Source organism: Ictidomys tridecemlineatus, chromosome 3 (genome assembly GCF_052094955.1).
Source record: "Ictidomys tridecemlineatus isolate mIctTri1 chromosome 3, mIctTri1.hap1, whole genome shotgun sequence".
Classification (NCBI taxonomy): Eukaryota; Metazoa; Chordata; class Mammalia; order Rodentia; family Sciuridae; genus Ictidomys; species Ictidomys tridecemlineatus.
This window is the reverse complement of record NC_135479.1, coordinates 57,712,267-57,738,447: the sequence shown is the minus strand read 5'-3', so window position 1 is coordinate 57,738,447 and position 26,181 is coordinate 57,712,267. Positions and strand designations below refer to the sequence as shown.

The window sequence follows — 26,181 nt, the reverse complement described above, 5'->3', positions numbered from 1 at the left end:
TGGGAAGTCCCTGCGAGGTTTTAACTAGAGGAGGGGATCTCACGTTTGTAGTTGTTGCTGTTTTAGATGTTGTCCTGGGAACACTGTAGAAAGCAAGGCAGAAGTAGCAACATCACCAAGGAGGTTATTACAACAACCCAGCCAGAGACAAAGGTGGTGGGCTGCAAGAATTGGCTGGAGAATCTAACCATCCTCTAGCAATTTCTCCCATCTTCCACAACTAGAATATGTTTGTGGACACAATCAGCTTAGTTTCTGGCCTGAGCAAATGAGCAGCTATTGTAATGGAAGTCTGAGCATATTTTAGGGAAAGATTAGAAGTTCAGTTTTAGACATGTAACCCTTCTGGTATCTTGGTGAAATCCAGGTGCAGCTGCTGATAGGCAGTGAGATATACAGAGAGTCTGGGTTTCTGAACTTTGTATTTTTTTTTTCTTTTGGTAGTGAAGTTTCTGAAGAGGAAACATATCACTGGAATACATTTGCACTAAAAGCTATTTGCTGTACGCACATAGAGCACGTAACTTAAAACTCTACCATCAAATCGCTTGAATTCCAATTAATGAAGAATAATTTTTAAAAACCTTTGAATGACTAAGATTAATGCACAATTTTATTATTGTATGAAAAACCTAATTTGCTGTTATAAATAACTTTCACATTGCCATTAACTTTTGCTTGTTTTATCTGATCCCTTGATATTTCCCAAATTTAATTCAACTTGTTTTATTATAATCTCAGTGCTAATCCTTTCAAAGTTGACTATTAAAATTTCCAGGAAAATGTGTACAAACAATAGGATTGTTCTCTGTACATCATAAAATGTAATTACGTTTTGAAATGACAGCTTTGATGAAGTTAGAATAACAAAGGGACAAAGTTACACCAAGTTCAGGCTCTTTTAACTGTTTGATTTATGTTCTTATTCCTGTCTACTTTCTCATTCACTTATTCAAGAACCATTCACTAAGAACCTATTTGTCAGGTACTAGGGATTAAAATAAAATATGCCTTTCTAATCAAAGAGGGGCTCATAGGCTAATGGAATATTCAGATATGTAAAAACCTAATGAAAGTGCAATTTAATAAATGATGTCACAGAAAAAAAATACAAGGAGCTAAGAAATCACAAAGGACAATGTGTCTAAAACAAGAAAAGGTTAAATCAAAGTCTAACTTATAAGTTTATGAAAAGCAAGTACTAAACAAATATTGATTAAAACGACCTTAGTGTAAAAGGGTAAATAGACTAATATGGAAATGTTTTTGTACTATTACATAGAAATTCCTAATTATCATAATTTAAGGATATCAATTTTAGGTACTTTCTATCTAATAACTAAGAATTATATAAGCATACAACTGTCATTCTTTCAACAAATTACTTAAATCTAAAGTATTCACCAGATACCTCAGGGACGGACTTCTTTTACACAGGATTACAACGTTAATGTCACCCACTGGCAACTTGAGATGCTTTGTAGTAAAACATCAATAGCATAACCAGAATAGTTCTTTGATCAATGAGTTATTAAAAATGAATGCCGAATTTTTTTACTATTATACTAACAAATACTGACATTTAGAAAGCAATTAAGAATTCTATATTCAATTGCTATGGAGACTTCAGCTTGTATAAACAATGTTAAACTAAAGAGGAAAATAAGAATGATAATGAAAATAAGGATGACATTAAGTTATTTGGTTTTTGCTTCTTGAAAAAGGTACAGTGGAAATAACAGGCTAAACGTCTAATTCAGGTGTTTTTTAAAAGTTCGAGTGAATTTTTTAAAACTCTAGTTAGAAAATAATGAAGATATTCAGAACATCATATTTAATGTACTTGTGGACATTGTGGAAAAAAATATAATAACTAAGAGAAAGAATAATTAAGAAATAACTTTTTAGATACTCAAGTCAAGAAATATACTGATATGGAATGACACAAAATATAAATTAACTTTAGGATGTGGTGTTTTAATTTGATAGCTGTTTGACAACTGCAAAATGGAATACAGACCTCAGACAAGGACTATAAATGAGAGACGATTAAGCCAAAGAATTTCATGCGGAATGATACAATATACATTGTAATAACTTCTCACATGGGAATAGATAAATGCAGGCTAGAATTTTTATTGTCTTTGAAGGTGCTGATATTCAATGGATTTAAATTTCACAAAGAACTCTGTGTTACTCTATCACAATTAATGGCACTTTCTGAAACATAACACCATCAAGTACAGAAATAATTGTGAACACATTTGCAATTTCCAGGTGTTCCTTGAAGCAATTTTGAGTTGACCCTCCTTGACTTCACCTTCTGAATGTTAAAGCAGTAATATCCTCCCTTCACCCTCTTTTTAAATTTAAAAATAATGAGCTCTTCTATGGTATATAGTTTAAGAAGACCTACACGTTCAAGAAAGCTAACAGCTTAATGAGCTAACGTTCAGTGTACATACCTTGATTCTATATAAGCTAAGATTTTAGGGTATCACTTTTTTAAACATAAAAATAAATTGAAAAAACTATAATCCACAATTTAGTTGTGAAGAATTCTCTTCTCAGAAGAAAGACCTTTCTTTTCCTTCCTTCCTTTCTCTTGTGTTGTTGTGAATTGAAACAATGGCTTCTCACTTGCTGGACAAGTACTCTACCCCAGAGCTAGCTACAAGCTACATCCCCAGCCCCTTGTTTTCCTTTTTTTTCTTCTTGTAAATGATAATGTAAAAATTGTATGTCTTATTTCAAAAGCTAGAAATGGGGGACAGGGATCTCATGGCAAATTCAACTCACTGACAGATTTTATTTAGTACGCAGTGTTTGGAAAAACTGCTCCAAATTTTAAATCATGACATTCCATATGAAAATCCAAATGTCATTTGTATTGAAAAACCAGAGGTTCCAGCATCACTGGGCCTGTATTTACCAAGGCCAGTCAGAGCAGCTGCTCCCATTGATCAGAGGGCCTTGGACTCCAACCCATCATCACCACAAGTCCCTAACACAGCAAGGAATATAGGCTTAGAAGAGATGGGAGACTTAAAAATGCCATCAAGAGGAAGTGAGGAGGGTTCCTTGAGACCAGGGAACAACTTATTAAAAAAAAAAAGATCTAATTTCTAAAGCTTGTCTATAACCATTCTCTACAAAAGCAAGGGCACTTCTACAAACCAAATAATGTAAATGGGAGGTCCACAGAACCCAAAGAATTTCTTCCTCACCCCAGGAAGCCATAGACAGGAAGAGCACAATGAGAAATGAAGGCCAAGCAGAGGTTTCCACTTTGGGCTTCCACTCTGCATCAATGATCTCAGACTTCTTCCTCATGGGGAAGTTAGGTTCCCCTTCTTCGTGCCCGCAATGTCTTATTACTTATCTCAGTTGAAGTTTTACACTTATCTGTGCAATTTCGTGATTGAAGCCTGTTTCCCCCATTAAACAGCACTGATTATTTACGTACTCATTTATCTGTTGAGCTCCTACTGTGAACCAGACAGGGTTTGAGGCAATAAGGAAAGAATAATGCATAAAACCAAGTCTCTGATCTCACAGAGCTGGAATTCTAGTGGAGGAAACAGACAATGAACAACAACAAACGTCAGAAGAGAGGGATAGGAGTCCAAAGAATGTCAGTGTGCCCTGCATCTCAGAGATGACATCTCAGCAGAGATTTGAATGAAGACCTCGTGAATGTCTGTGTGAGAAGGCAGGTCCTCGAGCAGGAGAGTTCTTATTGGGTTGGGGTAGCCAGTATGGCAAGGTAGCCAGTATGGCTGGAGTAAAGAGGGTAAAGGTGTCAGAAGAACTGCAGTAGCTATGGCTGAAAGACCATGGAGAGCGCTGGAGGCAGGGACTTTGGATTTTATTCTGAGTTGACTCATTCAAGCTTCTCTACCCTGACTTGCATTTTATTTGTGCAATTATTTTTTTAAATTTTGCTCATCAAAGAAATTACCAAAAGTGTCAAGATTTGAGCCTCTTAGTTCTGTCTTTAGTCTTCAAGTCTATTCTACTCCCTGTCCCTTCTTCCATCCCCCAAGCATACCCATGTGCTTGGCATTGCAACCACCTCCTGTGTGGTATCAGTTTTTATGACTCTGGTAACACTGGTCTGTAAAAATCTCCTATAAAACCCAATAATTGCCCGTATTCATCTTTACCACCTGTATGTATCAAAATCAGCAGCAAACTTATAAAACCCTCAAAAAAAGAAAACCCCAAACCAAGTTATTATTTCTTCACCAAGACTTGCTCTTTTTTATTATTTCCTCCTTCAATGAACAACACTCTATCCATCTATTTAACACATTGGAGATATAAAAATGATTTAATATTTCTTTCTTTTTTCCCACTAGGAGAATTAACTAATGGCCAAGTCCTTTCTACTCAAATTTTCTGCTAATAATTCTTCTTCAAGCTCTTAAGACCTTACTACTTTATTGTTGAAAGTTCCCCACTTCCTGTCCTGATTCAATAACTTTTTATTAATAAATAGTAATGACAACATAACTGCATGCTTTTCTTAGCTGTAGGAATTTTTACACTATCAGGTTCAGTGACTGGGGGTCTTATGAATTAAAATGATTGTGAATTAAAATGATAATCAACACATTAACAGGAGAAAAAACATATACATTTATTTAAGTTTTTTTGTACACTGCAGAAAGAAGTGAATACCCAGAAGAGTGGTGAATTTTAAAAGCTCATATGCATTTTAATAGGAAAAGACAGGAAACCACTTAAGAAAGAGCAAATAAAGTTTAGGAAAGATAAATGAGTCCTTAGAAAAATAGATGGGATATATGATCCTTTGTTACTAATGTCTATCTGGATGTTGTACCCACCTTTCTCTAAGAAGATTACACTTACTCCAAGGGAAGGAATTTCTGACAACTAAGTTCTTTTGGGAGGCTCTGCTTTTAGGCTGATAAGAAATTGGAGGAACTCAAAATGCCCTCAGATCAAAATAATTCTTGTGCCAAAGTAGCATATCCCGATCCCCTTCAATACTAAATGTATATAATTTCATTCCCTCAACCACCTCATCTGTTTATAGATGAGAAATCTCAGGTTCACTGAAGTTAAGTCAACTGTCCAAAGCCATAGATAAATGGCAAGTAGAGCTTTGCAGCTAGTCTGGCTCAGATGAAATCAGTGGGGATGGGTAAGCATCTCCTGTTCTCCAAGCCCTCATATGTGCACACCTCTCTTGGCACATAAGTAAACAGACTTGGTCCCTACCCTTGCTGAGCTTATAATCACATAGAGAAGACAACCTCCAAACACTTACAAAGTGAAACAATGAAAGTTACATTTATAGATTTAGAAAAGCATTATGAAGAAATGCTGTATTATCGTGACATAAGAGGACGAGCTGCATGGTTTGGGGGCAGGGTGTCAGGGATGCCTTCTCCAAGGACCTGATGCTATCACATTATCCGACTCAATTTTCATCACCATGCCAGTCCCTGCTTGATATTTCTTTGTTAATATATTCTCGGTCCACATATTACTCTTCTGCTATAAGCTACAAAGACTGCAGTGACCTGTCTGTATCTCCACACCCAACACCATGCCTGGAACATAGTGGGAGCTTAGGAAATGTCTTTTGAATGGACAAACTTTAGCTGCAATTAAGATAGTCCCTTTAGTTCAGACACAGGCAAAGGAAAGAGATGAGGCTTGAGAAGAAACAGGCCATGCTGAATTTGTAGGTCAAAGTTAGAATATTTTAATCTAATAAGGAGGATACCACAAGTGATTTGGTTAAGGAAGAAGGAGGGGCAGATCGTAAAGGGCCTCTTACCTATATATATATATTTTTAAAAAGCAACCAGACTTATCTTGTACATATTAAGCAACCACTGGTAGGTTTTAAGTAAGGCTCTTAATCTTAAGAGTAAGAGAAAGTCAGTACCTGCATTACAACCTTACAAAAAATCTACCAATGGTTGCTTCACATCTACAGTGTGAGTCTAGCTGCTAAATGAGGCCGAGGAAGCCCCTCATGACCTGCCCTTGCTACTTCCTTATCCAAGTCTCTCCTGGTACCCTGCCCACCTTGTACCTCTGCTTCTGCTGCATTGCAATGTCTGCAACTCCAACAGGTCTTCCTGTGTACAAATACAAGTTCACATTTCTGGGTCTTCACTTTTCAGGCCAAATTCACCTTCCTAATAAACCCCCATCCAACCTTTTGATAGTCTGGTCACTTCTCTTGACCTCCACAGGTGGAATTGACAACTCCCTACACTTTGCTTGGTCTTCCTCTATTGGCATATGAACTGATTAGAAAGGAACAATTATCTTTATCCCTAGCAAAGGAACAAATAAATGTACAAGAATTCTCTTAGAAAATAGTTTTCAAGAAAACAGCCACAAAGCACATTTATACTTTCTACTACTTAAGGACATTCTGCGTTCTGGTCCTCCGCAAATCAGAATTGCTTTCCAATAGGCAGGTGAATGCCAGGAGGGCATTCCCCAGCCTTTCCCCACCTCAATGGTTTTAACTTGAGCTAAGCAGAATAAATAAAATTCTGTGCAAGTAGAAACTAGTTCAGTAACATTTCCTGCCTTTCAAAGGCATTAAAATACAGTCCTAATGGCTGAATGTTCACTAAGTACTTATAAAAGGGGTCATTTCTAATGTAATCTGACTTGACTTATGCTAGAGGTACTTGAGATAGTTGACCATCTATCTGTTATAAAAAGAAATTTCTATTTTTCCTCCTTTGGGAAAACATATTAGGCTTGGGATTAGGGGACTGTCCATAACTCTGTGTTTAAGACTAACCACAGATATCATCTTTCTGTGTATTCAATCTATTTAGCCATTTGGTCAGTCATTCACTTAAAAATAAGTAAAAATCATGGAGGGAATCCAGTGAAGTCCTTTACTGATGTTCTTATTTACAAATTCCTGAAAACTTTTATACTGAGACTCTGATCTTGAGATACATTTATATTCTTAAAATCAGAAGTTATGTTCAATCTTTATTATTTAAATTAATAGAAGACATCAATAACACTAGAGGAAGGATCTTTATCCAAACTATCTTCAGCTAGCTATTTAAGGAAATTATGTACAGCACTGTTTAATCCTTATTTATTTCACCTAGTGGACAATAATGTACACAACGGCATTTTCTAAATTTTCATCTATATTTTTGTCCAAAGCAATAACAGAAGAACCATAATTTTATTCAGATTTACAATAATAAAAATGTTAGGATATTCCATTAGATTTTTATTTCAGTGGTAGCTTTCTTTCTTATAAGCTAGTAGATACATATTCTTTTAGCATTTAAGAAACTCCAATTGAATAAAAGCTAAATCTGTCTATTAGTATTTTAAGGTTACACAGTATATTTTAAGGTATATGGATACATAAATCTTATTAACTACCAAAATTTCTCTTTTGTTCCATCCTATCTCTACATTCCATCATTCAAATCCTTTAGAATTTCTTTGTTCCCCCTGTGATCACTGCTTCCGGGAGAAATCTGGCATAGGATCTGAAGGAAATGCCAGAGTGAAATTTTCCTTAAGATTAATCACACAGGTAAGTAATTTCCCCTTCTTGACAAACAATATTTTCTAAAACTTCTTAGCAAATCAATAAGACAGGACTGAGTGGTCATGAAAATGTGAATTTTAGGATTTACTTAATCACACACAAATTTTAAATGTCTAAAAGCTTGCCTAAAGCCAGTCTGTGTTTCATCACTAGTTAGAGCAACAGACAAAGAATTCCCAAAAGTTAATGAGGGTTAAAGATGCACAAATGACATCTGCCACACTGTCTGTCCCCTCCAATCTCTCACACCCCAATTCCTTTCAATATCTGGGATCCTGCATGGAATTCAGAATCATCCAATAGCTCCAATTTTAAAGTATAAATATAGATGGAGGCCTCAAGAATGTTCATGATGAAATCTTAAAAAACAGACTGTCACTAAGGCAAGGATAGTGAGTATGGGATAAGGAAAGGAACTATGCAGCCTCCCAGGGATCAGCCATGCAGTCCTTTTCTCCATCAGTGTCATCAGTCAACCAAGAGTCAATCTAACCCAGAAAAAAGGAAAGGGAGTATGTGGTTCAGAGTGGAGAAACAACAAGCTAATGGGATTCAGAAATCAGGAAAGGCAAATCACGACTGAAGATTGGGGGGGGGGGAAATAATTTGGAAAGAAACTCAGCTTGACCTCTACTAGATGGAGGCAAAGGAGAGATATCTAGGAAGGAAGCAAATTTCCAAGCCACCCAAATCAGATTTTATCACAACACATTACCCTAGAGACACAAGCCAGGAATCCTAGCTTCCCAAATCCATATTGGTATTATTTCCATTGTGTATCAACTAAATATCTACCTTTTTGATTTATCAACTTGAACCAACAATGTCTTTTGATTTACCCCAGTTACACATACAATTCCATAATGCTTATAAACACTGCAAAAATCAATAATGGCTGCTGGTCACAAGTTATCACCACATACTGAAATATGAAGAATTCACATAAATATATTATCTACTTCGAATAAACACATACATATATTTACACATGCACATATTGTTGTTTGTAAGCCCAAACTGGAAATCTGTAATCCAAAATTTAAAATGCTCCAAAATCCAGAATTTTTTAAGTTGCAACATGTTGCCACAAGTGGAAAATTCCACACCTGAACGCATGGGATAGGTCACAGTCAGAACACAGATGCACTAAAAAATTGTATAAAGTTACTTTCAAGCTATGTGTATAAGATGCATATAAAATGTAAATGAAATTTCTTGTTTAGATTGGGTCCCATCCCCAAGATGTTATTATGTACATGCAAATATTCTAAAATCTCAAAAAAATTCCAGTTCCAAGTACTTCAGATAAGAAATATTCAAACTGTATAACTTAAAACTGAGGAAAATACACTGAGAAAAATAAACACATTTTTCTCTTTTATTAAGACCCTAACTTGGGTTAAATGGGAGATAATCAAATTCTGTAAGTGTGGAAGACATGGGCCAAAAACAGAGCAAACTTTTCTATTAAAAATACAATAGACATTATTACATACATGCACATTTTGTAGTATCAAGCCCAAATTGGAAATCCATATTCCAAAATATGAAATGACATTAACAGAACATTTAGTTCGACTAGGACATTTAAATCTTCCTGAACTCATTAGAGACAGAGATATGACCGTGTCTACACAGTAGCAGTTCATTTAGTGGAAGGACTCTTTATGGGGAACAGTTTGATTCCAAGGTGATGATTGAACTAGGACATTTCAATTAAGAGGACAAAAAAACTGGGTTCACAGATTCTAGTCTCAGTTTGAAGATTTTCATATATGTGATCAATGACATCACTGAGCTTCATTTTACTCTAACACTGGAATAATGCCAATCATTATAAAGAATCATATAGGCTGAGGTTGTGGCTCAGGTACTGTTTGATCCTCAGTACCACATAAAAAATAAAATAAAGATATTGCGTCCACCTATAACTAAAAAATAAATATTAAAAAGAATCATTATAAAGCAAATAACAGCCCCTTAACCATGACATAAAAATTATTAAGAAAAACTGTTTACAAACATTATGTTCAAATTATCATCATCTCTGCCTTTGTTGGCAAAACTTTACCTGGAGTTATTTTGCTTATCAGTAAATGCCTAACTCACTCCATTTAGACAGATCATTTCAGAAAGTGGAATCAAATGTAATTTGGAAACTATTTGGAGTTATATAAATTCAGGAAAAAATCTACATTTAAAATACATTTTTTGACATTGCTCAGTAATGTCATCATTTTTCTTTTATATAAAAACCATATTTAGTTGGAGACTCTTTCCCAGATGATACTAAAAGACTCTAGGCAAACCTGGTATAGTGTAGTAGCTAACTTGAATCATCTGAATGAGCCACAAGTTAAGAACTTCAGAAGCCGGAGAATGAGTGCAAGTTGCCTATCAGTTAAAACATCAAAGTCAAACAAATCGCAACATTCAAAAGAAAAATATATTTCACATATTGATTTTTCTTACATGTCTGGTGTTCAATAAATCACATCACTAGTATTCCCTAATGTAAGTCTTATTCTTCTAGAATACAACACCAAATTTAATAACTACGTTTGTTCAACATGGAAGATGAAAGTCAATTCCTATTGCTCTAGGCAGATTGAATAGTCAAAACAAAAGAAACATCAGAGAAAGGGAAAATGAGGAAAGAGGCATTAGATATTAATCTCATATTCACCAGGAAAACAGAAAAATCTTTACCTGTTTCTCCTGTCAGGGTTTAAAAGGCTGTGGATTTTCTTTTGCCCTAACTACCCTATAATTCAGAGCTCTTTATCCAAAGCCCTTCCTTTTTACCTTATTTCAACCATGAAAGTTTCTCAAGTATTGTCAGTATCAAACAAAAAAACATGTCTCTTCTTGACCCCATTTTATTCGCACCTCTTGATCTCTTTCATTTCCTTTCATAAAAATTCTTCAACGTTTATGGATACACTAGATCCCAAAGATAACATACTCTTATCAAGTTTAGCTTTCTAATTATAACCTGCCTCTCAGATCTGAAACTCTACTACATTGTATGCCTTTCTTCTAATTTTCTCTAAAAGTCTCAGAGAACATCAATGGCTCTTCTTAGAGCTAAGACTAAATTATGAATTCGTTCATCATTTATTTGATCTTTCAAAAGAGCCATTTTTTGAAATCCCATGAGCCTAGGCTCAAACAAATGATCTAATGTATATAAAATTCTTAAAACATTATTTGGTGTATAGCAAGTGCTAAATAAGTATTAGCTGAGATTATTGTTGTCATTAACATTTCTTTCTACTTCCCCTTCTCTCTCTTTTATACATATTCCTTTAGAATGTCAATCTACAAGTGCTATACTGTGAGCAGAGATGATGGATACATACATATGTTACAGTCATAATCACTGGTTTCAAGGAAGTTAAGAGTTCTCTAGAGAAGAGATACAAATGAATAATTATATTCTGAGACCACAAACATCTATTAATCATAGTTAGAAAATAATGCATTGGAAGGGGCTGGGGTTGTGGCTCAGTGGTAGAGTGCTTGCCTAACATGTGTGAGGCCCTGGGTTTGATCCTCAGCACTACATAAAAATAAATAAACAAAACAAAGGTATTGTGGCTTAATATGAAGAATAAAGTTCTAATCATCAGGCTGCCCACCAATCACCTGCCTTAGGATATTAGTGACAACCATCCATGTGAGAAGACAAACTGCCAGGAATATTATACAAGATAGAGATACAAACAAAACAAAACAAAACAAAACAAAACAGCCATCAAAATTCTACAACAATGTACTAAAGCAGAGTAATTATTGATGTAAAATATTCTTTAAGGTCATTTGTGTGTGTGTGTGTGTGTGTGTGTGTGTGTGTGTGTGTGTGTAAAACACATTACAATTAGGCATGACAACAGAGTATAGGTGTAACTACAAACAAGGTAAAGATTAGGCAAGCCACGTGACCTTGGCTATAGTCAGGAAATCTCTGCTCCTCCAATGGGCACACTGAAAAGAAAAGGCAGAACTCAAGGAAACACCTTTTGATATGAAGATATTTCTACCACATCTCATTTATACTGATAGAATGAAGTCATAAACAAGCTATGAACAGTAAGACCATAATTCCTCGCCCACACTAAGGCACCTGAGTAAAAGGGGTATTCTTAATAATTATACCAAGAACAAAGGCATAAAGTATAACACATGACCACCCCAGCTATCAATGAGTAGTTACACAAGGAGAAACTACAGCCAGGATCCTGGGTAAAGATTTCAGAATGAAATAAAAAGTAGAAATTATTAAAGAGGTGGTTCTTAACTGGGGGTGACTTGTGTCCCCATGGGATATCTGACAATTTCTAAAGACATCTGCAGTGTCACAACTGGGGAAGGGATGTTACTGCTACCAACAGAGAGAAGCTGGGGATGCTGGGAAACATCCCACAATGCACTGGACAGTCTCCCACCACAAAGAGCCATCCAATCTAAACTGCTCAGAGTGTTAAGGTTGGAAAGCACATCTATTTGGACAGCATCTATTTTGCTTGTTCTCTGTTACCCTACAACAAAACACTACCTGGCATAGGGGAAAAGTAAAATAAAAATGTAACTGTTATTTTTTGCTTATCTATATATTCTTACTGATTTGCAATGAAAACATCATTTGTATAATAAATGTTTAAAATGTTGCCTGTTAAAAAAATAATTCAATGGCCCAAAAGACATTGTTTGAAAAAGAGAAATGGAAATAATGTCACCTACTTCACAGGATTGTCATGTTTAAAGAATGATTTATATAAACATAGTCTATAAACTCTACAGCACTGTGTGAATGTAAGAAATTAATTATCTTGTTAAGATCATACATTCCAAAGTTAAACCAGTTTCATATGTTCTTTGGCTGGTAGCCTTCCTCCCAGGAATTTCACTTCCAGTAATTTGTCCTTTAAAACTAATTAGAAATGTGCAGTGTTATTTACAGAATAAAAGAGTTAACAACAATAGAAAATTAGTTGAGAAATCTGAAGCATAACCATAAAACAGAATTTCACGGGCCCATTAAAATTCATACTGTAGAAACATATTTACTGATGTTTATATGTATTCGTATACGTTTGTTGACATAATCCCTGCTTAAGAAACATGTACAGTTGTCTGCCCTTATCTACAGGGGATATGTTCCAAGACCCCCAATGGATACCTAAAAACTCAGTACCCAATCTTACGTATACTATAGTTTTTCCTATAAATATATATCTGTGATAAAGCCTAATTTATAAATTAGGCACAACAGAAGATTAACAACAATAAGTAATAATAAAAACAGTCGTAACAATATGCTACAATCAAAGTTTCTTAATTTAATTGTATATTTCTGGAATTTTCCATTTACTATTTTTGAACTGAAGTAACTGGGCTGTTATGTGTGAAAGGCAAAACTTCAGATAAATACAACATTTTACTTATGTTTCACTAGTACAAGTAACATAGGTAAGATAATCTCAGTTACACAGCTTATTACACTACTATGCCAAATACTCAACAAAATTCTTTAATAGTCTGATAATTTTTAGAAGTCTTAATTCTACTTGAATATATTCTATTTACTTTGTACTTGTTTCTCAAGATTTGAACAGTCAAAGCCACCCATAACATTTTATCTTTCAGTTGCTAAATTAAAAACATTTTATGGATTGCTTTCATCCTTTGAAGGCATACCCCCTTTAAAGCCACACTTTGGTTTTGAACGAAGCATGTATATTACAAAACATGTATGTAATTTATTTTTACATTTCAGTGTTAGTGGTTTCTTATACATATCTCTTTATGCACTAGTCACTACTTCATAAATCAGAAGCTGAATCTCATTTTTCTCTCCTTAAAAACAAATGTAAGAATTGCTTTTCAAAGCTTTATTTTTTCTACTTTCACAGAGAGATCACAGAAGTTGGATACAAAGAAGAAACAGTATTAAAATGAATAACAGCTCAAATGAAGCATATATAAAAAATGTTCTTTGAAACATTTTATAAACATGGACAGAAAGAAATTTTTTTACCCATAGAATTCTTTTAGAAGCTGAAGGACTTTTACAAAAGATCAACCACATATATGCATTCTTTAATGTGAACACAGCTAAGAAAAAAACACTAACTCTTCTTTTATGCTAAAAACTATGTCTTTACCTAACTGCTATTCAAAAGCACTGTTAATTCCATGTTGCCTGTGCTCTTTGTTCTACGAATGCTATTTAAAAGTGCTAATGAAAATGGCCTTATGTTCCTTTATTTCATATTTATGAGACTGCCTAATAACACTGGAATTAAAATATTTCCAATGCATTACTGAAGAGTATATAATAATTTGGAAAGCTGATTAATACTTTAATAATAACACTGAATTCTACTATGCTAGGGATAATTAAAAATTTTTAAGTATTGTGCTTCCAAAATTAGAGCCTAAGACAAGTGGGAAGAAGCAATATGGAGGCCATAAGAGGAAGAAATTCATTTGTGAAATGAATACTGATTAAGATCCAGCATTGCTCATGACACTGACAAGGCCTGTGAGGGATGAGCGACACGTGCGTGGAAGAATGTGATAAAGTGTCCCAAAGGGAGACCAGGAGAGCTGTGTAAGTGGGATGCAGAGCTTGGAAAACCGAACTAAGGAAATATTAATAGCAGAGGCAGACACTGCAATTTGTTGGTAACAGAAAGAATCTCATCATGTAGTCTGCGGCTTTACTTAGCAGTTTTAAAATTTACAGAACCCAACTCACCCCCATCACAAATATGCTTCTATAAACTATGAAATCAAGCAGCCATTGAAGCACATAATCCTTTAAAAATGTATAAAACCTTGGCTTATACTCAGTTCTTGTGAATTTCTGCCTAAATATAAATCATTTCATTTTTCCTTTCCAGATTGGAAATTTCTCTTTATAACTGACAGTTTGTTTTTTTCATGAAAAATTATTGAGCTGCCTTTTTTTGGAGACAGTAAGGGGTACGGTAGGGAAGAGTAGCTCAAATTTATTCTTATTTTTAATAATATTTTGGTTTTATCAACCAGTTGAAGCGTTTGAATATTTTTAAGTCCCCATACTTTTATTTTAAAAATCCTGTTTGAATCTGTACAATTTAAACAAGAGATAGGAATTAGTATCTCAAGGATGAAAGCAGCTCCTAAATTTATAAAAAGGAGGCTGGAAACGAGAAATGTGCCCCAAGCTTATTCTCCTAACTTAGATCTATACCCAAATACAGGCAATAATAAAAATAAAAATTGAAGACTAGATCCAAAATATCAAAATAAATCCAGTTTATTGAAAGAATCATAAGTGGTAGGTCCATTTGAACCTCACTAGAAGAATAGAAGACTGTTTGACAATAAAAATAACAAGAAACTCTTATTTAAAATAAATTGATTCTTCTCCAAGTAACTGATAATACACTATAGAAACACAATCATTTTGGGCACTATCAAATTAAATTCCCTTATTTTGCAAACTAGCTACTTACATATCCATTCAACTAAGCTATTTTCCTTCTGGTAACTTTAATTCCTATTTAAAAAAACTGTGCCAATTTCACTTGGGTGTTCTGGTGAGGAAGACAATTTTCCTTATGTTTTAGCCAAAGCTTTTTCACTCTAGTATCTTTGAAAAAGGCACTGTGTTAGGGCACATCACAGTGACAAGTGGGGGAAAACTATTTTGGAAGTATCTAAATGTTTAAAATAATGGGAGAGGAGAATCCATTAAAAATAATATACTAATTAGCTTTTTATATAACCTGATTCCTTATACCAAGTTAACAGTACTGAATTACTATTTTTTTAAGCTGGATATTTTCCTTTAAAATAAATTCTGAGCCAGGCAATGGTGATGCACACCTGTAATCCCAACAACTTGGGAGGCTGAGGCAGGACTGTAAGTTTGAGGACAGCCTGGGTAATTTAGCAAGACCCTGTCTCAAAATAAAAAATAAAAAAGGCTGGGAATGCAGCACAATGCAGAATGCCTCTGAGTTAAATCCCCAGTACCCACCTACCTACAAACATGTGCGTGCGTGTGCGCATACACACACACACACACACACACAAGATAGGGAAGACATTCTATTTTGTATGGTGGCGGTTTAAAATGCAATAAAATCAAACTAAGAAAGAACAGCACATAATGATGAGCTCAGGGGAAATGTAGCTGAAATAGATAAAGATACCACTAAGAATAGAAAGTTCTAAGTTCTAAGTTCTGGTAATTTCAAGCATGTAGTCTACCGCTCTCTAACCTGAACCTATTTGAAAATCTTTACCTCAAAAGAAAACACTCAATAGTTATGTAACATAGAGATTTCATAAAACATATCCAGTATTACAAGTTCACAGGGCATTTCCACTGATGTACAGGATTTGGGAAAATTTTTAAAAATGTGATACTACTACTATCCAGGAAAAAGGAAGAATACCATAATCTAGATGAAAGGTAAGAAACTGACCTGATTAATGGAGTTGGCAGCACAGGATGAAAGACCTGTTCCAAGAGAAGTGAGCAGGAAGCAGGGCCAGTCAAAAGGTCCTGGAGCCAATGCAAAACCAGCTGAAGTGGTGCTTACAACTAGAGCTGCAAGGCAGAAACAGAGAAGATGTAGCATTAGAAGTAAAAGTCAGACAACAAGCCATCTTCCATATCAACCAACCGATTATACTAATAATGCTACCTGCAGGTTAATCTTTCATTTAAAAAAAATCCACATTTTTCTGATTACAAACACATTATAGAGGGCTGGGGCTATATAGCTCAGTGGTAGAGCGCTTGTCTAGCACGTCTGAAGTACTGGGTTCGATCCTCAGCACCGCATAAAAATAAATAAAGGCATTGTGTCCATAAAGCTAAAAAAAAAAACACATTATAGAAAAATATTACTTCTTTTTAATTCCATTATACTCCAGAGTAAAAAATAAACCAGATTTAATCATTCACTTATTTATTCAAAAAACGTTCACTGAATACCAAATTCATGATCAGTATAACTATGCTACTAGACAGAAGTACCATCCAGGATATGGTTTCCCTTTCCCTCTTGTTCTTGGGAGATGACAGGCAGACATTAACAACCATGATATACATGAAAACTATGACACATGGTAACAAATAGTAAGAATCCAAATTCTGTGACCAACTTCAGATAAACCTAGTAAGGACTTGCCTATAACAGATGATGGTCCTGTGATCAGAAGATGAAGAAAAAGAAAAGTTAATCCTATAAGCCACTAACAGGAATCTAAAGAAGAGCAGGGTATAAAAGCAAAGCTACATAATTTAATCATCCATCACGGCTGTTCCTTTTGGTAGACCCTGGTGCTTCTTTCTTGGGCCAGGAAGTATCTAAGAGGGGTACTTAGATGGGGCAGTAGGAATTCACTGGAACATGGCTCACCACTGGTTGTTAATGTCTGCCTGTCATCTCCCAAAACTGGTGAGCTAACCTGGAAACACGTCAAGATGGCACTGAAGTTGGACCTTCCTTCAGAGAAAGGAGAGAGTGGTAGGGTGAGCTATTTAACAAGTGGATGAATAGTATTAAGAACAGCCACAAAGGCAAGGAAGACTAATGTCAAGAGCCTAAAGTATGTGTGACACTATCTGCCTAGATTTGCAAATCAAAAATCTAGTCAGAATTTTTTATTTTTTTCTTTTCTCACTCTCCATATTCCATTCATTTAAAGATACTGTCTGTTCTACGTCTATAAAACATTTCAAATCCATCACTGCTGCCACCATCTAGAGTCCAGTGGTTCTCAACCAGGGTGGCTGTGCTCCCCAGGGGACATGTGACAATATCTGGAAACACTTTTGATTGCCACAAATGGGAGGGGCAGGTGCTACTGTCTTCTTATGGGTAGAAGCTGGAGATGCAAGAAAACATCCTGCAGAGCACAGGGCAAGTATCCAAACAGAATTCCCTGTTAGTAAAGCTGAGACTGAGGAACTCTGATGAAGTCCAAACTATTACTATAAGGGCCTCTTTCCACAGGGCATGGTGGTGCACACCTGTAATTCCAGCAGCTCAGGAGGCTAAGGCAGGAAGATCATGAGTTCAAACCTAGCCTCAGCAACTTAATGAGGCTCTGAGCAAGTTACTGAGTCCCTGTCTCAAAATAAAACAAACGGGCTGGAGATGTGGCTCAGTGGTTAAGTACCCCTGGGTTCCAGAGTAGTGTTTTCATATCATTTCACTGCTTAGAAAATCTTGTTCTTGGGAGATGACAGGCAGACATTAACAACCATGACATACATGAAAACTATGACACATGGTAACAAATAGTAAGAATCCAAATTCTGTGACCAATACAGTACCTGGAATAAAATGCAAACTCTTTCCCCTGTCAAACTCTTTCACACCTCTCTCTTTAGCTCACTCACTCTTCTCTAAACTTGAGGGCCACCTTCTGTTCTTGGCATGTAAATCCCTTTTTGGCCTCAGGATCCTTATCATTTTTCCCTCTCTTTCTATGGCTGGCTCCTTCCTAACCTTCAGATCTCATCTAAGACATTACTTCTTTTTTAAAAAATATTTTTAAAAATTTTAGTTATACATGATAGTAGAATGCATTCATGTACTTTGATATACATAGATGGGATATCATTTCTCATTTTTCTGAGTGTACATGGTGCAGAATCATATTGGTCATGCAGTCACATACATACATACAGTAATAATGTATATTTCATTCTACTACCTTTCCTATCCCCACATCCCCTCCCCACCCCTTCCATCAATTCCCTCTACCTAATCTAAGATAACCCTATTCTTCCCTAGTGCCCCCTGCCTTATTGTGTATTAGCATCGGCATATTAGAGAAAATATTCAGCCTTTGGTTTTGTGGGACTGGCTTATTTCACTTAGCATGATATTCTCCAATTCCAACCATTTACTGGAAAATGCCACAATTACACTCTTCTTTAAAGCTGAGTAATATTCCACTGAATATACATACCACATTTTCTTTATCCATTCATCTATTGAGGGACACCTAGGTTGGTTCCATAGCCATTGTGAATTGAGCTACTACAAACATTGATGTGGCTGCGTCACTATAGTATGCTGATTTTAAGTACCTTGGGTATAAACTAAGGAGTGGGATAGCTGGGTCAAATGGTGGCTCCATTCTCAATTTTCTGAAGAATCTCCATACTGCTTTCCACAGTGGTTGTACCAATTTGCAGTTCCACCAGCAATGTAAGAGTGTATCTTTTTTCACTACTCCTCACCAGCATTTATTGTTGCCTGTATTCTTAATGATTGTCATTCTGACAGGAATGAAATGAAATCTTAGAGTAGTTTTGATTTGCATTTCTCTAATTGCTAGAGATGTTGAACACCTTTTCATATATTTGTTGATCAACTGCATTTCTTTCTTAGGGAGAACTTCCTGGATCATCTCATCTAAATCAGACATGACCAGTTATACCCTTACTCATACCACTCTGTTATTTCTTTTACAGTACTAATCACACTCTGGCTCTTCATGGGAATACAAACTCCATGAAGGCAGGAGCCCTGTCTGTATAGTTCTCTGCTACATTTTTAGGGCTACCAGTGTGCAAGCCATAGTGTAGTATTTACTGGCAGAGAGATGAGGAGATTGGTGGCTGCCAGACTGCAGAATACCCAGCAGAGGAATTTGTACCCCATTGGTAGCCAGTAGAAAAGTCCCTGACAGTCTACTGCAGGACAGTGAACAGTAAGTACCTGGCAGCAATGTGCACAGTGACTTACAGAAGCAGAAAGTTTCATAGAGAAGCAATCTATAAGCCTGTACCATTAATTCACAATGAAAAAGGATAGTTAGAGTGGAACTGAAGAGTTATAAGGAATATTTTGAATGAGGAACCACTAGGACCTGGTACCTGTGAGAGACAGCAACAATGAAAAGGAATAAAAGGTAAAGTGTTGCACTTAGATGACATTGAGAGGGATTACAACATTAATGGAAAGAAAGAAATTGAGGAAAAAGGTGGTGGAGTTGGCTAGTCTTTGGAAAATGTGCTGCTTCTGAGGAACATGGGACATCAAGGCAGAATGTACAAAAAGGAGAGCTCAGGAGAGAGATTAGGAAACAGGAGAGTCAAAAAGCTCTCTAGTCACCTGCCTAGAGACCACAGCTGAACCTGAGGGGAAAGAAGAGATAAATGGGTAGCATGTACTGTGTCAAGAGTGTGTGAAAATGTTAGTACTTTACAGATAGGACAAAGGAAAGAATATACAAAACAGAGAATACTTGAAAGACCATGATGACGAGGTGGCAGGAATGTCTAATAACCATGTGAGGTAACAAAGAAAGCAGGACAGGAAGGTGCCACTATAGCTATGAACAGGTACACGTTAAAGAAGCTGATAATTCCTCATAATCACAAGTTGGTTAGCATGTCCTTCAATTCAATCTTCTCTGCAACATGCAGAAGTCCTTTATGGCTCTACCATAGGCACAAAGCTCTTCCTAATTTCTAGGTCACATCTGTTTCTTGATTTTCCATTATTTCTTTGGTTGTGCTCAATGGTAGTTTGCTGAGACACCATCTATATGACCCAGCTTTCTATCGCTATAATAAATACCTGAAATAATCAATTTATAAAGAGAAAAGGTTTATTTTGTCTCAGAGTTTGGAAAGTTTTACTCCGACTGCTTTCTAGTCTGTGCCCAAGCAGCACATCATAACAAAATTGTGTGGTGTATCAAAACCACTCACACCATGGCTAGGACATGAATGAGACAAAGAAACAGAAGGGACCAGAGTCTCACATTCTCTTCAAGGGTACACCCTCAATGACCAAAAGACCTCCCACTTAGCTCCATCTCTTTAAAAATCTCACTACCTCTCTATAGTGTCACCCTGGAGAACAAGCCTTTAATATGCTCACTTTTGAGGGAAGCACTGAAGATCCAAACTATAGCACCATCTGAACCAAAAGTCTCTAAGAGAACGTATTTTGGGGAAGAGGTTATTCCTTGAACTCAATAGTTTCAAATGTGGTATCCATCAGAATCTCTCTGGGGAAGATTTCCCTCCAGAAAACAGGAGACAGTCACAGATTTAAGCAGAACAAAGCTCAGGAGTGAGGATGCAGGTTTGGATGCAGACAAGAAAAGAAAGAGAAGATTAGGAGTGGAAGACAAAGAGAAGGCTGACCAGAAATCATCAAGACTAACACATCCAGAAGAAAAGCAAGATGGCTGAGGAAGAGAGTCTTCTGGGCCAGAAAACACAGCACTGTCCCTTCCCTGTTTGGGGGACAGTCTGGCCCAGATACAGTACTGTAAGTCATAACACAGTATACAAAAGGTACCTAAGACCAGCTAACAACCACATGGGGCAGGGACAGCAATGAAAGATACAGTATTTATTTCAAAAGAAACATTCCAGAAGAAAATTTTGACTCTAATTCTAAAATGACATATGCCCCAAAGAAACTGCCATGATGATTCCAGGCTTTGAAAACAGTGGTTTTTTACTGTTTTCAAAGAGATAGAAAAGCTTCTTCCTCCTCTTTTTTTTCTTTCTTTTTTTAAAAATATTTTTTAGTTCCAGATGGACACAATACCTGCATTTTCTTTACATTTTTTTTTAAAAAAATGTGGTGCTGAGGATTAAACCCAGTGCCTCAAACATGTTAGGCAAGTGCTCTACCACTGAGCCACAACCTCAGCCTGAACATATTTAATGACCATCAAGAAAGGCACCACTTTTAGAACAAAAACAACATTTCTTTCGGGATACTCAATCACAGCACCCCTCTTTGAGGATGTTCTGGTTCTTTACAGCTGTCACACCATAAATGGCAAAGCCACATGAATAGGTCATTATTAAAGAATGAGAGACATCTCGTTTTGCGCAAGTCAATGGCTTTCCAGATGAGTTACGCAGCTCCTCACATACTGCAGTGTCTCAGTGACAAGCAGGATGTAAGAGCGATCCATAACACCCAGCCTACTTCTCAGTTGTACCAAAAGAATTCTACTAGGAAGGAGGCTGATATCAGCAGGAGAATTTGAGGCAAAAGAGACTGCAGAGTTTTCCATCATAAAATCAGACTAAATAAACTGCTTCTATCTACAGAATAAATCAGTCGAAATAATTATTAGCTACATTTTAAGGCTTGTACCTAAAACCAGAAAGACTACTCATAAACTGCAGTAGGTATAAGAAAATCCAATAGAACCTCTTGAAATATACTCAGTATAATGTAGAATCAGTAAAATAAAGAACCACTTTAAATATCTCTAAATATGCAGATCAACATTTAATAGTATCCTTTTAAATATTTTTTAAAGTCAGTTGCCCTTAAAGTAAACAAGAAAATGCCATAACCAATGAACTGTCAAAAATAATGCTTTCAAAAGAAAATTCACTTTAGTTAAAGTTTAAGAAGATAATGGTTACATGAAAGGAAAACTTAAGAAGTATCTTATTATTTTACTTTTTATTCATCCTACAGTTTGGGTGGTAAACAATATGGAAAACATTAGATTTTTGATCAATGGGTCTACGTTGAAGAGATGGAAAGTGGTTTACAAAAAAACAACAAAGGAAAATGAACAAAGTTTTAGGAAGAAGTAACAATGACTAAAATTACAAAATGAAATTACTGTCTAATTTTAAAATGTACAAATAGTAAATGGTAACACATACAAAAGTGATAGTGACTATTTATTATAAGGGAGAAAATTTAAATTTTGTAACATTTCTAAAGAGGATCAAGGCTAACAAAGAAAATTATTTACTTACTTCACCATGCAATTAATTTAAAGAGAAAGGCAGAGAGGATTGATAAATTGTACAAGTAAAATTGACCAAAGCAATATTTTCATACAACACTGCCACAACTGTAATTAAACTTTTCATTGATTTCCTGGGATTCATTACATAAAATCATTTTGCAACACCAGGATCTCATTAAAAATGAATGTAATATATTCTTTCATTAATAACTCTTAAAATTATATTTTATTTGGTAATCTCATATTTTGGCCCTTCACAAATAAGCATAAAATCAATACTATCAACGAAGCATGACTCATCCAATACAGACTCTGAGACATGGCACTATGGCCCAGGGTAACTCTGAGAATCTAGGATGAATAATATTCTCACACTGCACAGACCTTGACCCATCTCCTCTTCTGTGTGGTTGGTCAGCCAAAGAACTCCAAGCTTTCTCATAAAAAAGATTCAGTAGGAGTCTTCATTAAAGGCAAGCCTTACTACTAGGCTCCATCTTAGCATAACTACAGCTATTAATCAATTCTGAACCAATGGCCTGACCTAAAACTGATATGGCCTCCTTCTCCATGGTCTTACCTGTCTGCCTCCTCCAGTAAGAATTACTAAATATATTCCCTGTAACTAAAGAAATAGAAATACACACACACACACACACACACACACACACACACACACACATACACAAACACAAACACCACATTTTGAAACAATTATAAACCGACCTGACTGGCCTACAAGAAAGCAAACATCCTGTTGAGAACTGTCTATGAGAACAAGTCAAAGAATTATATGTGGTCTCTTGGAGCTAAGTGCTAAAAGGAAAATAGGGCCCTCAGTCCTGGGATTGCAAAGAAATTAATTCTGCCAACCAACAGTGAAGTTGGAAGGGGACCTTGAACTACAGCTGAAAACAATAAGCTCAACTGACACCTTGCTTTTAGTCCAGTGAGACCCTGAATAGAGACTGGACCAGGCCCACAAGATTTCTGACTTATAGAAATGGTAAAACAATGACTCTTTTGTTTTAAGCTGTTAAGTTTGTGGTAATTTGTTTTGCAGTCATAGAAAACTAGTGCACTGTAAGGAGGGTGGCGTTTAAAAAGATAACTCTAACAGCAACACAAAAGACTGGATGAAGGGGAGAAAATTTACCCAGAGAACGACTTACAGGCCATTGCAGTGTTAGGTGAAAAAAAATAAGGCATGCACTGGATGGCCTCGGTGTAAACAGGGTCAATAAGTATTTAAGGTGGTAACCAGGGCTTCATTGCTGAATAAATAAGAACAGTTATAATAGGAGCTAAATAATTCAGTAACTTAAAGAATAAATGAAATGTTAAAAGATAAAAGAGAGTGAACTAGCCTAACCTTTCTCCTGGTATAATCATCCCTTCTACAATATTCCGGTATATGCTATCTCCAAATTTGGTGCTAGGAAGTTATTGCTCCCTGAGCAACGTTTCCTGCTCAGAAGAGATCTAGCTACTCCAACATTATCTTGCCAATCAAGTCAAAACCAACTTCCTTGAAATACCTACCAATGGACACAATTTGTGTCTTCTTGAGCAATAATGAATTAATTTTTACTTTTTTGACACAACCCTTCAATTCCCCAAACGCAACTAACCCCAACAGTCTCTGCGTCTACAAGTAAAATATCCTAGAAACCAATCTCACCTGACTTTCTGTTCATACTTTCTAGAAACACTGTTGTTTTTCACTATTTCAAAAGTATTTAGCACAGAACCTGGTAAATAACAGGGTTTAAAAAGTACACTCTTAGTAATTATTAAAATGTAATTCCTAGAATTCTAGATTAAATACTTTTCTGGCCACTAAACTTGGACTTTACATGTGAAAGTTGTGCTTAAAGGAATTTACATACATCAAGCTCCAAATGCTTGGATATTAAACCTCATCTCTCTTCTTCTAGGTGAGTGACCAGATAGCAATCCTTTAAGAAATGTAGCCTATAAATGACAATGATAAAAACAAAACTTTTGTTTCTGAAGAACTTTACAATGCAAAGTGTTTTTACCTTTTTTTAAAACTTTATTAGTTCATTTTTTTTTTTTAACATGGTGCTGAGGATCAAAAACAGTGTTCCATACATGCTAGGCAAGCACTCTACCAATGAGCCACAACCCTAGCCCTGTTTCTTAATTCTCAAAAGCAATGCACTTCAAAAGTAGGGAGTGAATACCTTAGGGACATGGTAAGAAAATAAGAGAAGCCTCACTTTTATTTAATCTTTTAATTGTGTGTGTGTGTGTGTATGTGTATGTAGTGTGTTAGGGATAGCAAGTGCTCTACTACCAAACTAGATACTCAGTTCTAAAACCTTTTAAAACCTATATTCGGTGTATTAAAATGAATATACTGTGTATGGGTTCATGTATTTTACTTTTAAGTAACTACACATTTATATATTTATATATAATAGCATAAATTTCATAAATATTTAAGTACACTTGTTTTTTACTTTATTTTTTTTAACCACTGAAACACATCACTAACAAACTTTGGAGAACCCTACTCTAAAACAAACAACAACGCAAGCAATGCTAGTTACTAATGTCTGATTTTTTACACATGGAGAACTGTAAATCAGTTTATGTATAATATTTGGCTCTCTGCTTTATGGGATCTTCTTTAATAAATACTCCAAAGACTAATCTACACAAGAAAATCCCAATAAATGAGGTAAAAATGCACACTCACGCAACTGCCTAGTGGAGTACAAAACCTCAAACCAGCAAGTCAAGTTTTAACACTGTATCCCTGGGAGAGGATCCATCAAGTTTTAAGGGGAACTTCAAAGAGTCACAGAAGAAGGATCTCCTATTCAGGGTGGATCAGAGGAGCCCTACTGTACATAGTTATTTCTGCAAAAGAAGGGGCTTCATTTATCACCTGTAAACCAAGGCTTTATAGGGCCTGCAGTGCAAATTTAGCCAGCCTCCTGAGTCCTAGCCTCACAGAATACTTCTCAGAGCATCAATTAAGCACTTGGGAGGTTTTCTTAAAGAAGCAATTTTATCAAGATTTTTTTTTTTTTTAAAGTTCACTAGTTTGAGAATTATTGGTCTCTGAACATAAGCACAATGGATGCACTTCATTTCCTTTCTAACATCATCAATTGAAAGTAATCATAAGGATTATATTTAAAAACTGGTGATCTACATCCTGCTTTATTATCTCTGTCTCTTATTGCCCTATTTTTTTTAAAGCACTCACCCCAAAAGAATTAACTAAAAAACAACATTCCAATAAATCAATCTTGATAATTATCAATTCTGATAAAAGATTGGTAGAAAAATTAAAACCATTGGCTAAATGAGATTTTGAGGTTCTCTATAGATTTCAAATTATCCTTATGATCTATTATATCTCATTATCCTCCGAGGCAGATACTACGTAATATTGTAATCCAAATTCCACGAACCTAAAATGTATTGTCTTTAATTAGAAAGTTGACCAAGAGAAGGAAATTAATGAATTTCCATGTGGTTTTGTTCATGCATGGGTCCAAGCACGGAATAAGTTTTTATTAGCAGATCTCAAAGTACAAAATAATATAACTGAATTCAGAGGCAGGAGTTAAAGTCTCTTCTGATTTTCGAATGAGAACATATTTTTGATTGAAGAGCTGTTCCTATGATTTCCATTTCTATTAACACCTTAAGCTTCAAATGGTTGAATTTCTAATTTAAGTGAATGCTGTAAGTATCACAGGTTGGCAGCATTCTGTGAACTTCCTAATACAGTCATCTTACCAACACACATATCAAAGGAGGTAGTAATTCTTATTGTTAAATTCAGA

General features: G+C 35.6%; 1 protein-coding gene across 1 annotated transcript in view; it reads right to left on the bottom strand.

Moving 5' to 3' along the window:
* Cox10 (cytochrome c oxidase assembly factor heme A:farnesyltransferase COX10) overlaps nucleotides 1-26,181 on the bottom strand; it is a 121,693-nt gene that overhangs the window by 74,914 nt on the left and 20,598 nt on the right. The window contains exon 4 of the mRNA XM_005338856.5: nucleotides 16,069-16,193. Coding sequence (XP_005338913.2) covers nucleotides 16,069-16,193 — 125 coding nt within the window. The remainder of the gene's footprint in view (nucleotides 1-16,068; nucleotides 16,194-26,181) is intronic.